At 42.0% G+C, this 15,415-nt stretch overlaps 1 protein-coding gene across 1 annotated transcript in view; it reads right to left on the minus strand.

Annotated features, from left to right (window-relative positions):
- LOC122807067 (contactin-3-like) overlaps nt 1–15,415 on the minus strand; it is a 2,190,808-nt gene that overhangs the window by 766,613 nt on the left and 1,408,780 nt on the right. The window contains exon 8 of the mRNA XM_044077995.1: nt 886–1,070. Within this exon, the coding sequence (XP_043933930.1) occupies nt 886–1,070 (185 nt within the window). The remainder of the gene's footprint in view (nt 1–885; nt 1,071–15,415) is intronic.

Below are 15,415 nucleotides of genomic sequence, written 5' to 3' on the forward strand. Positions count from 1 at the left end.
CACTTAAATGCTACAAAAATAAGCTTTTATTTTGGCAAAAAAGTGAAGTTCTGTCCTTTGCACTAGCTGGGAGTATGTTGTCTCCTGCAGAATTTCACATTTTTAAATAAAATGTCCCACTTTGGGCATTTGAAAAGGTGGCAACCCTAGCCCTGATCCTCAGTTTATTAGTGCAGATAAAAAGAAGTTTGCCTTGAATGGTGCATGGTGGCAGCAATGCCAGATGATTTAAGTTCCCTATGTACTTAAATGACTATTGTGAAATAAGAAAACCTGTGGGAAGGACTCATCCTAACTGCTCAAATCACATCTGTTTCTTTCACATTTCCAAACTGAACAGCTGGTGAACTTGACATCAGTCATGTTTTAAGCAAGTAATTCTAGTGATTGTAAAACACAGTGAAAGGCTGTTGTAGTTCAGTAAGCAAAATGTGGCAATAGTAAAAAGCCATGCCCTGGCTACCCACAGCCTGTTTCTAAGTGGAAGAGATAAAATGGAGGTATAGTGCTACATTGAACATTTCTTTTTACTCCTAGTTTCAGGACAGTGTCACATTTGTTAGTTTAGGGTATTTATTTATGAATTGATTTAATCATACTGTTGAAATACTTCACCCTGAACTAATTTTTGAATGAAGAAATATTCCTTTTTTAATGCTAAAACAATATTTAAATATATGGAATGAAAAAGGGGAAAAAAATCTGGGAAAATCTTCATCACTGTACCTGAGACTACAGTATTGCCAAAACAGATACATCAATATCCACAGTAAAGGCATTAATGCTTGCCATGAAACAAGTTCTTTCATAATTTTCTCCATTTTAATGTTTACCCATCCCAGATTACAGTGTTATGTTCAAACAGTAACATTTAAAGTCACACACCATAGTAAGTAAGGCGTCCTCTTGCCACATTTTTCCCCCTCGGATTCTCTGCAATACATTCATACACTCCTGCATCTTCTTGTTGGAAATTCGGTATCTCAAGAAGTCCGTTAGACTTTTTCACTTTAATTTTACTAGGAAATGGCACTCCATCAGCCCTTCGCCAGTTAATCACAGGAACAGGGCTAAAATAAAACAAGCACAGAAAAATATATGTTGCTAGTATATACAAAGGGTACACAAGATATTTTGCTTAATTTATTAATGTAGCCATTTTGTTAATTTAGGTAAGTAGCCTAGAACTAGAAAACCATTTAGTGTTATGACCATTTATACAGTGAAATAAAGCACAGACTCAAAAATAAGATGTTAAATGGAAAACATTGCAGAAGTGAACAGAATTCATATAAATAAAATACCATAAATAGTAAGAACAGATAAATTAGTCTTGTTATAGCAGTTTCAATAAAATAATACTATCACACCACAACAATGTATAACATACAAAATAATACTGAAAACGTAAGCTGCTTATAGGATATCCTGTTGAAAGAGTTGCATAGAAAGTCATAGGTCTATGAGACCTTACTGTTGATCATAAATATCTAGTATGCATCAGTGCTTCACAGAACCATTGCCAGTACATAATCAAAATAAAACATCCTCACTGTTTTATCTTACATTCTCTACACCTGCTCAGCTGATCTTAATTCTATCATCTCCTGTGAAACATTGATTTATTTATTAAACCACGGGGAAAAATGTTTCTTGTGTATTCACATAATTTACCTTTCTATTACCACAATATTGATCTACTTCCTTAGTTAATTAATGACTCCATTTAATTCCTATACATTTCTACATGCACAGTCCTTGCAGACTTTCTGTATTCACACACATCTGTCTAAATGTACTTTACCAATTTAATTCAGGTGAATGTTTAGTCTATGTATAATCCAATTACTTATTAAGGCCATGTAGTGTTCAAGTTACATTTTCTGCATCATTTCTCAGACTGACATTGCTCATGTACTTAAATTGTTTATGTATAATGGAGCCACAGTTTTGCTTTTTGAACACACCACACATACACACACACACACACATATATATATATATATATATATATATAGAGAGAGAGAGAGAGAGATAGATACAAACATACGTGTGTAGGGGTGAAAGATAGATTATATACAAGATAAAATTAATGGTGTGAATGTGAGTTGTACAGTAGTTATCCAGGAATGTTGAAGTTACAACATAAGGGCAAATCTTGAGTCAGCTAATAAAAGCATAGGTCTGTAAATACTACAAATAAATGCTACACATTATTATTTTTGAAGTACAGATTATTTTATTCTATTTGTTTTGCTTTAGATATAATTAACTCGTGAACACAAGTTTAAAAAATATTTCCTTTAATTTGTATTTTTTAACAAGCGCATGTCAGTGTATGTGTGAGTACATGACACTTTTGCGTTATTGACAGAATGCTTTTCCTACTGTACATTATTAGTTTTAGAATAGCCATGATCTATTATATAATTCAATGATATAAACATACAGATTATACTGCCACCACTACACTTTATTTTTCAAAATTCAACTCCATTGCCTTCATCTGTGTGTGTGTGTGTGTGTGTGTGTGTGTGTGTGTGTGTGTGTGTGTGTGCGTGTGTGTGCATGTGTGCGTGTGTGTGTGTGTGTGTGTGTGTGTGTGTGTGTGTGTGTGTTCTTGTCAGCGATTATTTTTTATTTTCTAATGTTGGCTATGTGGTAAATATTCCCCCTAGATAGTGGTGTCTCTTAGCTTTTTCCTTTGTTCATGTTTTGTGGTTATATTTGACTTTTGCCTCTGTTTTGGTTATATCATTTTTGTCTTGCTGTTTGTAATAAAGTAAATATTACTTTGAGGGGCCAGGTCTCATTTCATAATGGTTATAGGAAATTCAATCACATTATAACTCAGCTGCTAACTGGCTTACTAATGTGATTCATGGAATAATATTTTTAAAAGATATTAAAATACAGCATGTTTTATTTTACTGCATGGCTATAAATGTCGTACATATTTGCTATTTTGCATACGAAGCAAACTATATTTTTACTCCACTATTTTATAACCTATGCACATCCTCTAGCAACAATTCACAAACTCCATAATTAAAAGATATAAAAAAAAAGAATAACACTAACTGACAAGATTATTTGGATTGTAGCATACACCATGTGGCCATAAATATTGGATAATTTGATTTTTGAAGGTTCATTAACACAGCTATATAGAGTTAGATATTCTTATCGGGCTGCTGCTGTGGATTTAGTAAGGCACATTTTCAATGGATCTATTTTATAATGCACTAGTCAGTGGTTTAAGCAGCAATAACCACGAAAAAACAGTAAACTGAAATAAGGTGTAGTGGTATGTTTGAATGAATTCCACAGCATCTTCTTCTCCACTTGTCAGTGTTTAATAAAACAAAACTTGATGCTCATTACATCTGTAATATAAAATAAAATATAAGGAAATAACATTAGGTTAAAGTACTTTTGTCATGTGCAACTCAGCATTGACTTTATCAGAACTTAGTATATCTACAAAGGAAACAATCTTATATAACATCCAGGTCAAAGTGCAAAGTGCAAAATAATTATTTGGTAAACAATTTATTGTGGTTTACTATTTTATAATTTAACCATAAAATTCCTAACATGATGCAAAATTTCATTTTTTACTGAATCAATGCGTATGCTTAATTGTAAAGCAGATGCAATTAAGAATTTAAGTAAATCAATATATATATACACACAGACATATCTATATATACATATATATAGATATAGATATATATATATAGATATATACAGACACACATGTATATATATATATATATATCCCTTTCAGTGAGCGAAAAGTACTATTTAAGGCATGTTATCATGGCATCCGGTATTAATGCTACTCTTGCTTTAGCCTATGTTTCTCCTTTATTTCTATAATCCATGATGCTAATTTTACTGTTCTGATTTGTCAAACAGTAATTTCCTTACTCACCATTTTTATAACAGTTTTTCTAGACTTTCAATACCAAAGTCTGTTACCAGCATACACAAGGATTTATCTTCCCTCTTTATAGCTGAGTATTATGTAGCATGATATCTTACATATCCATTCAAATATTCAGTGCTAAAGTAGATTCAGTTTCTGATTTGCTGAGACATAGCACTAGAAAGATGAAGATGGGTCATTTTCTCAAAGGACAGGAAAACAATGTTGTCAAAGAATTTGCATACATACTTGCTCAAACACAAAGATCCTTATATTAGCCTTCAGTTCCCAATCCACAATCCCATAAGCATCTCTTGAAAGCTACATTATATATTTTTCACAACTGCATAATGGATTTACTACATTGAAAAATCGGTGGCAACTTGTTCTAGACTTTAAGCATAAAGCAATTCACAAACGCATGTTGTTTTTGGTATTAGCACCTTTGCCTGTAATATAAGAATTTAGTATGAACTCAAGCCTGATGCATTCCTTTTGTACTATATTTCTAAAGATAGCCTAGTGATTACTACAAAGATAATAGGTTCATAGGATAATACTAGGCTATTGGCCCGGAGGCCCTTATAAGCGTAGCTAGGAATTTCACCCATGTTACAAAAAAGTCAGTAACTGTTTCCGCTGTCCAGCAGAGACACAAGGTGGGATACCAGGGGTTTATTTTCTGTTTCCTATCCAGTCATCCAGGTTCCTCTTAAAGAGGGCTAGTGATTTACTCTGCTTGACATGGAGAGGGAGTCAATTCCACAGATGGGGGAGTCACTGGGACACAGATCTATCCCGCCAACAAGTTTTTTTAATGTCACAGACCAGGTAGAGGCCTTGCATGTGGGTTGTCTGAGTAGAGTCTGACTTACGGATATGCATCAACGTCATCAAGGCTGGGTCTGAGATGGCCTTGCATGCCAGACACAGGTTACCTCTGAGCAGTCTGTATGAGAATGAGTAGATGAACAGGGCTTTTAGCCTATCTGTATAGGCCAGTTGTTTGAGACCCTGGATTTACCTGGTCAAGAACCTCAGTGGTCTCTCTAGCTGCTTTATGTGCTTTGCAAGGTACATGCCAAAGGGGGCATTGTACTTGATAATGGGTCTGATAAGGGAGGAGTAAAGGGATGATATGACCGCTTTATTCCTGGAAGAAATACCCTTTTTTATGAGGTGGGCCATGTAGAAAGCCTTCCATACAAGGAGGAAACATTGTGGTTAAAAGTTAGGCTGCTATCAACCTGGGTGCCCAAGTCCCTCATGACTGATTGCGTGATTAATACATTTTTATTAATGTAATAATTAGTGGGGACACCATTTTCTTCAATGAGGATAATGATGCATTTCTTGGGATTCAGTTGAGGCCATGCTTCTGGCACTTCTGGCACCAGTCATTAGTTTGGGTAAGGCCCTCTTGAAGGATGTTCACATCACAAGGGGAAATCTGACAGCTCCCAGCTTGCGGTCATCTGCAAATGTGGTCATCCACACACCACGGGTTTTGACATGCACCTCAGAAAAGTATATCCCAAACAGTAGAGGCCCTAAGACCGATCCTTTGGGTACACCACTTGTTACTAGTCTACTACTAGAGGTGGCTTCCACTATTTTGACTGAGTGGGTTCTATCAGTGAGCCAGTTAGCTACCCATCTAGTAACATATGGGCTGATGCCTAGCTGGGAGAGTTTATCTATTATGCCCAGGTGGTGAACAGTGCCGAAGTCTTTGGCTAGGTCAAGGTAGGTGGTGTGCACCGTCTTCCCCTCGTCCATGGCTTTGGTGACTGTTTCGAAGAAGCCAACCAAGTCTAAAAGGCATGATCTCCTTTTAACAAAATCAAACTGTGTGAAATCGATAACTTGGGAGGTTGCCAATTGCCTTGTTTCTATGCTCGATGATAAAACATTCCATGACCTTGCAGATCAGGCTAATTAGGTTGATGGGCCTATAATTGCCTGGGTCAGTGGATGCTTCACCATTGTGTAAAGGGATGACAATGACTGTCCTCCATTTGCCTAGGATGAAGCGGGTGCTCAGGCTTTGGTTGTATAGGGTACCTAATTGACTTGAGGGTTCATGCCTGAGTTCATGTAGAACACAGTCAGGGATGTTGTCAGGTCCCATGGAGAATGTATTTTTTGTCTTTGAGAGGGCATTAAAGACCTTCCCCCTGGTGATGAGGGGAGGGGGGCAGGTGTAGGGGATGTATTGTTTAACTGATGGGAGGAATGGGGGGTGATATTTCCACTGAACCTGTTTGCCAGTAGGTTTGCCATATCTACGGCATTTGTATATGTGGTGTTCTTGACCACCAGTTCAGAGCAGATTTGGGTGTTATCTTTGAGATTGCAGATGTATGTGAAGAAGGCCTTGTGATTGTCTTTAGTGGATGTGGTGAATTTGGACTTGAAGTTAGCCTTAGAAGATTTCACTAGTGACCTTATTTGCTTGTTCAGTAAAAGGAGAGATTGTTTCCAGCTTGCATCTGCTCCTTCTTGGTCCTGAACAGCAATTTGTTCCTTATTCTGTAGAGTTTGTATATTGCTGCTTTCTACCAGACAGGTTTACTCTTCCTTGAGGAAGATAATTTGGTCCTGTCAGGTATTGGTCAGTCTGTACAGCTATGTAGGTGCTTATAAAGTTTTTTGGTATAGGCTTGGATATTAGTGCTAGTTCCAACTGAAGGGATGGTGGCTGTGAAGCTGCTTACACCTGCTCTCAAGAGATTGTAATCAGCTTTGGAAAAGTTTTTTTGTTTGACCCTGACAAGGGGGAGTCAGGGGAAATGGTGACTTCAAAAGTGATCACTTTATGGTCGGATCTTACCAAGGAGGATGACACTGTAGGGGTAGTACAGTGGCTACTCATGTTGGTTTGTACCAGGTCCAGGATATTTTCACCTCTTCTGGGGGTGTCAGCCAGCTGATCCAATGCATTGGCAGTGACAAAGTTGAGGAATCTCTGGGTTTTCATGTTCGGGCTGGAATAGGTTTTCCACTTTATGGTTGGGTACTTAAAGTAACCTAGGATCACGGTAAATGGTTGAATTGTGATGGATTCAAGTAAGTCCAGCTAGGAGGAATGGGTGTCCTGAGTCATGGTCGGGGGTTAGTAGCTAGCTATGATTTGAATAGATGTTTTTTCAACAGTTAACTGTACTTGGAGTGTTTCCTGTGTGTCATACTGTTTGACCAGCCTATTATGTCTTTGATAAATATTTAAACTCTACCTCCTTTGGCTTTGTAGCCCTCCACTGGGGTCTAAAAGTATGGTAGGATGAGTAATCTGGAAAGGCTTGGGTGCCCTCCTCAGCTTTGATCCACGTTTCAGTGACTACACAAATGTCAGCATCCTCCATGGCAAGGAATGCGTACAATGAGTGCATTTTCATGCTAAGACTCATAGCTTTTAGCAGCATGACTGTTAAATTTCATTTAGAAAAAATTTTCATGTTGGTAATTTTGTGCTCATGACTTTGCCTAAAAAGGCACTGTGGGGGGAAACAAGAGCCTCTGCCAAAAATCTGAAGCCCAGGGGAGACAGATAAAGGCTATCCTTGGCAAAGCATCGTGGTCTGTCAATCATGTCCTCCTGGAATAACAGCAGAAACTATGCCAGCTGTTAAAGTTGATCATTTTCTGTTTGTATTGAAGCATCATTCTGGGTAGGATGCTGCTTATGGCTAGGGACATACCTGCCTGGGACACATTTTCAGCAAGCTCAATCATGTCCCTCTTCATATAGTCCAGAGAGGCATGTCTCAAGTCATTCACACCAATATGGACTACAACAGAGTCATAACAGTACCTGTTTTTAAGAGACTTGAGTGTGTGCATGATTTGATGGATTCTAGCACCTGATAAGTAATTTATCATGGATTTGTCCTTATCTAGCCTGGTGAGGGGCATCATGCTGTGGGTTGTGATGTGCATGTGGGTTTTTGCTGCGGAGGTCTCTTATTTAGGTATGATTTTGTTGAGAACCTCTGCATATGTAGGAGTGTATTGTACAGGTGTAGGGTGGTGTTAGAGGTATTGTGCTTGTAGTGTTTGCACAGACAACCTTCTCAGTGCCAGATGTAATAGCTTTTGACTGACACAGCAAGTATTATAGGTTCTTAATGTAATTGCATCTCTCACATATTGTGTTCCTAGGTGGTAGTAGTAGAGGGTTGTCCATGTACATGAAGCAGTTGCTATACTGTCTTAGGATGCCCATATCAACCAGACTAGCAGGAGAAAACATAGAAAATTGTCCATCCAATGTTATCAGAATCAGTGGAAGAGAGGTCACGGATAGTAGAGTGGGTACTATCTGTGGAGAGTGCCTATACGTTTGAGTAGGGCTGAATAAAATCAATACAGTATCTGCAAGGGAGGGTCTCACTTACACAGGAGTACTGGTAAGGGAAAAAATGCAGCTGACATACCTTGCAAAGGGTTAAAACAGCACAGTGGCAGTGCACAACATGCAAACAAGCACAAACCCATGCAAATGCAGGGTTTAAATACCACAAGAAATGAAGGTAAAAGAGAAACACTGGCCCTTGTCCGTGAGCTCTTAAACACCCTATGTCAGACCAGTTCTATTCAGTTCATTTACTCCCACTATGTGCAGGCAGGCCCCAGCCAACACAAGATGGTATAGCAGGAAACACAGAAATCACACAGATTTTGATACAGAAAAACCTGTAATCGGACTATGCTAAAGAAATTTAAAGTATGTTAAGGTCGAGTTAACACAGGAGAACAGATACACACTTAAATATAACAGCAGAAAATAAGAGTAAACTGATTTCAACAAATTACCAATTAGAAAATACAAAAGCTCAAAAGTGAGCCTTGTTCCAGCAACCTTCAATCAGAGAAGTTCTAACTGCACACTCCTGCCAATAGTGTGTAGGGGAACCCTCTCCAACAAAACATGGCCTGGTTTAGTGCCCAAATTATACAAGCAGAGCTAGACGCAGCAGGTTTAAATCTAGTCTATGCTACAGCAAACAATCTGCACTAATTTCAGAAAGAAACAGTTCATATTAGCAGGCACAATAAGCCTTCAACCAGCAATTCCCAGCTCAGAAGGGCAGAATCTACCCTCTCTTCCCACAAGAGTATAGATCACAAACCTTATTAATGTAAAATAACAGGCCTGAAGCTCAAGTGCTTAAACCAGAACTAAGACAATTTAATAATTACAGACACATTAAGCCTTCAACCAGCAATCCCTGACTTAGAAGGATTTAAGTTACCTCTCCTGCCACAAGATTATAGACCACAAACCTTCCTAATGTAAAACAACTGGCCTGAAGTCCAAGTGCTTAAGGCAAACAGCTTAGAATAACAGTTACTATTTAACTAGGCTACTAACAAGTTGTAATAAATACAATAGAATAAATGCAATTGAATACTTTTAAGAACAAGCAGCAAAAGCAAAATAAAGTAATAAAGTAGAAAGAATCACAAATACAGCAAAAGCAGATGAATAAAGTGTGATTTTTTTCAGGTTAAGTGGGAAGGGAGGAGACAAGAAGTTATGTACTCACCATAACGTTTGATGTATGTAGTCCATCTCACCTCACATTCTTACCCATGGGTTCAGCCTCACATTCTTACCCGTGGGTTCAGAGCCGAACCTCGGCTCTGACTCGGCCATACTCTAGCTCGAAGTCTTTCAATTGGCTGGGCTAAGAAGGTATCCTATGCTGCACTGTCCCCTTTCCCCAGATCTTGTTTGTTGTGAGCTAATCATTCACTCCTCCACATACAACAACATATAGAGAAGGAAGAACATACTAACCAGAAAGGAATTTGAAACCATACCTAACCCCTAGGTCCTCCAGGATGGGGGAAGGAGGGGGTAAGTAAGAATGTGAGGTGAGATGGACTACATACATCGAATGTTATGGTGAGTAAATAACTTCTTGATGTTATGTAGTCCAATCTCACCTACATTCTTACCCGTGGGACAGCGTCTCCAGCACTTGAATCCTGAGAGGCTCAGTGGAAAATATTCCTGAGCACTGTGGAACCAAAGGAAGACCTGCCTCTGGACACCAAATCCAACTTGTAGTGAGCACCAAAGGTGTGAGGAGATGCCCATGTAGCCATAGCACAAATATCATCCATAGACAACCTGGCCTGAAAAGCTGTAGATGTTGACACAGATCAAGTAGAATGAACCTTCACTTGAAATGGTAAATCCTTGCCACCTGAAGCATAAATGAATGAAATACCACTGGAAATCCATCTGGACAAAGTGACTTTGAAAACAGGAGACCCAATCCTGTTTTCTGAAAATGAGACAAACAACTGATCCGATTTTCTGAGATCCTTCCTTCTATGTAAATAGAATCATAATTGTCTGTGCACATCCAGCTGATGAAATCTAAATTTTGCCTTGTTCGAGAACTCTGGAAAGAATACAGGTAGTTCAATGGATTGGTTTAGATTACTGACGGAAGCCACTTTCAGTAGGAAGGAAGGGTTAGGTCTGAGAGAAACCCTGTCCTTATGAAAAATCAAGTAAGGTGGTCTAACTGATAAGGCTTGAAGCTCCGAGACATGTCTGGCTGAAGTGATGGCTACTAAAAAGATTGTCTTCCAAGTCAAATATTTTAAATCACAAGTGGCTGCAGGCATGAAGGGGGGTGAAGTGAGATATTGTAGAACAAAATTTAAGTCCCAAGGCATAACTGGTTCAAAAACTGGAGGACAAAGCAGCATAGTGCCCTTCAGGAATGCCTTACAAAGTCTGTGTGCCATGAGACTAGGCTCATAATCGACGAGAAAATTGGAAATAGCCGCCAACTGGACTTTAATAGTTGCGGCCGCTGATCTTTGGTTGAAAAGCATGGAGAGGAACTCCAGGACTGATGAATTTGAAGCTGTATAAGGATCAATTTGTCTTGCATGCTCCCAGATGGAAAAGCTCTTCCATTTGCTGGAATAGATTTTTCTGGTGGAAGGCTTATGGGAATATGACAGAATATGAACCACTTCCGGTGAAAAATGATGAAGCCTTACTAATGATGGAAGTGGAGGAGCCAGGCTGTCAGCCGGAGGGTCTGAAGAGAAGGATGGAGCTGCCCTGACATATTAGTCAGCAAATCTGGTTGAGGGTCCAGAATCCAGGTGGTGTCCACTAGGTAAGGATGGAGGAAGGGGAACTAAATTTGATGAGGCCAGTGTGGAGCAATCAGAATCATTTTGCTTCCCAAAGATTGCGCTTTCTGAATAACCTTTGTCAGCAGAGGAACAGGAGGGAAGGCATACAGTAGATCGGAGGGCCAATCGTGAACTAGAGCGTCCCTGGGTGACTCCCCCTGAGGGGGGAAAGGGTGAAGTAGCTGCTGCATTTGGTATTGAGGGGGCTGGCAAATAGGTTGCAGCAAGGCTGACCCCACCTGTGGAAAATCTGCTACGCAACCTGATTGTTCAGGGACCACTCGTGAGGCATCAGAATTGCTCTGCTCAACCTGTCGGCAATCACATTGGACTTCCCTGGAATGTGCGTTGCTACAAGAAAACATTGTGAAGCCACTGCCCACTGCCACACTCGCACGGACTGTCTGCAAAGGGGATACGACTTGGTTCCTCCCTGTTTGTTTAGATACCATACCACCAACATATTTTCTGTGAGGATCACAATTGTCCCGAGAGGAAGAAAACTCTGAAGTGCTTGCAACGCTAGTAGCACTGCTCTCATCTCCAGGACATTGATATGCAGATGCATTTCATGTTTTTGCCATGTGCCTTGGACTGTTCTGCCTAGATAATGCCCCCCCCCACCCTATCTGGGAGGCGTCCGTGGTCACTGTGCCAACTGGAGAGGACAGAACAAAGGGTTTTCACACGTCAAAGTTGCTGGTGTGAAGCCACCAGTGTAGATCCTGCTTGCACCTGTCTGTGATTATTATGAGATGAGAAAGAGGAAGATGTTGCAGAGACCACTGGCTGAAGAGTAGCCATTGAAGGAGCCTCATGTGTAGCCTCACCAAGGGAACCAGCATGATTGCAGCAGCCAAGCATCGTGCCCAACAATTTGAAGATCAGTCTTGCCTTCACTCTTCTCAAAGGGAGTAACGCATACACCTGCTGTTGTAAACTTTGAATCCTTTCTCTTGGTAAGAATGCCCTCATGACCAAGGTGACATGCTGCGAGGGCAACAAGGCAGACTTTTCCCAATTTAGAGTTATGCCTAATTGTTGACACAGATTGATCGTGGCATCTCTAGTTTGTAGGAGTAGATGCCTGGTGGTGGCAAAAAGGAGCCAGTCGTCCAGGTACGGAAACACTTGGAATCCCTGACATCTCAAGTGAGCCGTTACCACTGCCATGCATTTGGTGAACACCCTGGGGGCTGTGATGAGACCAAAGGGCAGGGCGCAAAATTGAAAATGACTGGCTCCAGGCCGGAAGCGTAAATGACTTCTGGATACCCTGTCCATCTTTATATGGTAGTAAGCATCCTTGAGGTCGATGGAGCACATTCACACTTCTTTTCCCAACAATGGGAGAATAGATTGCAATGTGACCATTCGGAACTTGGACTTCTTTACATGGGTGTTCAATCTGCTGAGATCCAAAATGGGTCTCAGGTCCCCTGTTATTTTCGGCACCAAAACAAATCTGGAGTAAGTCCCTAATCCGATCTGGTCTAAGGGGACAGGCTGGATGGCTCCTTTTTCTAGCAGCTTTAAAACCTCTGAAGCTGTGGAATCCCTTTGATTGGGTGGAACATCTGAGATTTTTTTGATCAGAGGGGGAGCTGAAGAGAAGGGAATGCGATATCCTCCAGAGATTATTTTTAATACTCATTGGTCCTGAGTTATACTTTGCCAGGCCTTTGGGTATAGTGAAATGTGACCCCTGACTGGCTCCGGAAATGCACAGTTGGGCCTCCCATCAGGAGCGCTGGTAGGGAGAACCATGAAAGGAATCACGGTCTCCCTGGTTACGTGGACCTCCTCTGCCTCTAGGTTGGCATCTACCAGAATTACCACCCCCTCCCCTGCCTCTGGAGGGGGACTCACCTTGTGCATCATGAAAACATCTCTGTGATTTTTGAACCACATCTTCCCACCCCTCTGGGTCTTGGGATAAGGCCTAGAGGGTAGGGAAAAATGGACTCCCACAGCAGACAGAGTTTTTCACTCTTGCTCGCACCTAGTGAGAGTGCCCTTCACCTTGGTTCTGAATAAGGAGGAACCATCAAATGGGGCGTTGGTGAATGTAAACTTGAAGGCCTCCGCAAAATTACAGAGGCGCATCCAGGAGTGTCTCATAAGAGCAACTCCTGAACTTGCTGCCCTACCCGCTCCTTCGGCTGCGTAAGAGATCAGCCTTATGGAGGAGTTAGCAATAGAGTTGAGGGTAGACATCTGAGTGTTGACCTTCTGAGCCACCACATCAGAAACATTACCCTGTAGAGTATCTCCAAGCTCTTTCAGGAGATCTCTTTGGAGCCGTGTAAAATGAGACAAGTAATTCAGTGGCCGCAGTGTAAAGGCCGCTGAAGAAAACATATGCTTCCTGTACCAATCCATGGTCCTAGACTCCTTGTTTAGAAGATGGACAGTAGATGAAGTCTCATCCAGTTCCTTCTTGGTGACCACTGCCACCACCATGGCATATACAGGAACTCCCTAGGATAGAAACTCTTTGTCGGGGGGGGCGGACAAGAATTTGTTGGGTCTCCTGGGGACTGGTTCCATAGAGTCAGGGGTTTCCCACACCCTTCGACAAACCAGATCTAAAAGCTCGTTGAAGGGTGGAGACACCCAGGAGGCAGAGGGCTGAGCCCCGAAGGCCTTCAGGAACACCGACTCCTCTTCGGCGGGAGCTTTGGAGGGCCAGTCACTCCTCTGCTTCAAAATTTCCAGGATGTCAAAGAAAGAGACATACTCAGATGATGACTTGGGGGACCCCTCAGATTCCTCGAGGTCGGTGTCTGCAATGAGGGACTCATCTTGGGAGTCAATGTGCTTCCTCTTGCACGTTCTTTTTCTGGGTGGCTCCTCAGGCAAAAACACTGAGGGGCCCTCAGAAATAAGGAGACCACTCATGGGGGTATCCTGAGGCCTTGGGTCTCCGCTGTCAAAAGAAAGACGGAGATCAGAGACATGCACTGGAGCTGCAGGGGACAGAGTGTCACCACTGAATGGTGTCGCTGAGGAGCTGGCCAGTGCGCTCCGCATGGCCTCAAAAGCTGGTCCCCCCAGCTCTGAAGAAGGGGACCACTCATGGGGGTATCCTGAGGCCTTGGGTCTCCGCTGTCAAAAGAAAGACGGAGATCAGAGACATGCACTGGAGCTGCAGGGGACAGAGTGTTACCACTGAATGGTGTCGCTGAGGAGCTGGCCAGTGCGCTCCGCGTGGCCTCGAAAGCTGGTCCCCCCAGCTCTGAAGAAGACCTCGGAGCAGAAGGGATATGGTCTGAAGCCAACGCAGGGTCAGGCATCCCCGAGCCGAAGCACCGAGAGGGAGGCTGGGAGCCAAAAAGTGACCCGAGGCTTCCCCCTTGGGTACGACTGAGGAACCATGAGTCCTGGACCCCGTGAACGGAGCCGACAGGGTCAGAGCTGAAGCCAGAGCCGATAAGCCAGGATGGGCCATCAGAGCCGACCTAGGGTCATCTGATGGCGCCGACCATTCTGGCTCTGAAAGCTGAGAATTGATCGGAGGAAGTATCGACGCTGGTTGGGTGACAGGCTCTGGAGCCGACTGGGCTGGAACCGAAAACAATTTTGCCAGAACCAATGACTGGAGAAGTCTCTGGACCACTCTATCTATATCCACATCTGAAAGATTCCTAGAGGACCTAGAAGATAAGGAAGGAGATCTAAACTTCCTCTCCGAAGGAGACCTACAAGGAGGAGAGACCGGCCTAAAATTTCGTGACCGGCTCCAAACTAGCACCTCTGTAATCGGCTCCGAGGGACTTGGAGCCAAAGCAGATTCAGTCAATATACTAACTTCCTGCGGCTCCGAGAACTGTGGAGCCAAGGATGCCACAGAAGATTTCACTACTTTCTCCGGAGGCTCCAAGGATACAGATGGAGCTGGAGAGCACTTTTTTGCCTTAGAAGTTTTAGCCTTAGAGGGAGAGGACTTAAAGCTAGAAGCCCTTCCCAAATCCTCCTCGAAGGAGGGTTTCAAAAGTCCTTTCAAAATTAGTTTGTTCTTCCTCTCCTGAAGAACACGTGGGCTAAATGCATGGCAAAAAGTACAAGATTCCTGGAGGTGAATATCCCCCAGAAAATAAACACAGACAGAGTGTCCATCGGTGATGGACATCTTATAACCACATTTAGAACACTTCTTAGAGCCTGAGGGCTTATGCTCGTTCGTATCCTTAGACATGATGAAAGAAAAAACAACCGTTAATAACAGTCAACCACTGATATATATAAAGCGCGGGAACTAAGCAAAACCACAACAGACAAATACACAAGACCTCTAACTTAATCAGTCTTAAC

This window comes from Protopterus annectens, chromosome 7.part0 (genome assembly GCF_019279795.1).
Source record: "Protopterus annectens isolate FY-2018-M chromosome 7.part0, PAN1.0, whole genome shotgun sequence".
Lineage (NCBI taxonomy): Eukaryota > Metazoa > Chordata > Ceratodontiformes > Protopteridae > Protopterus > Protopterus annectens.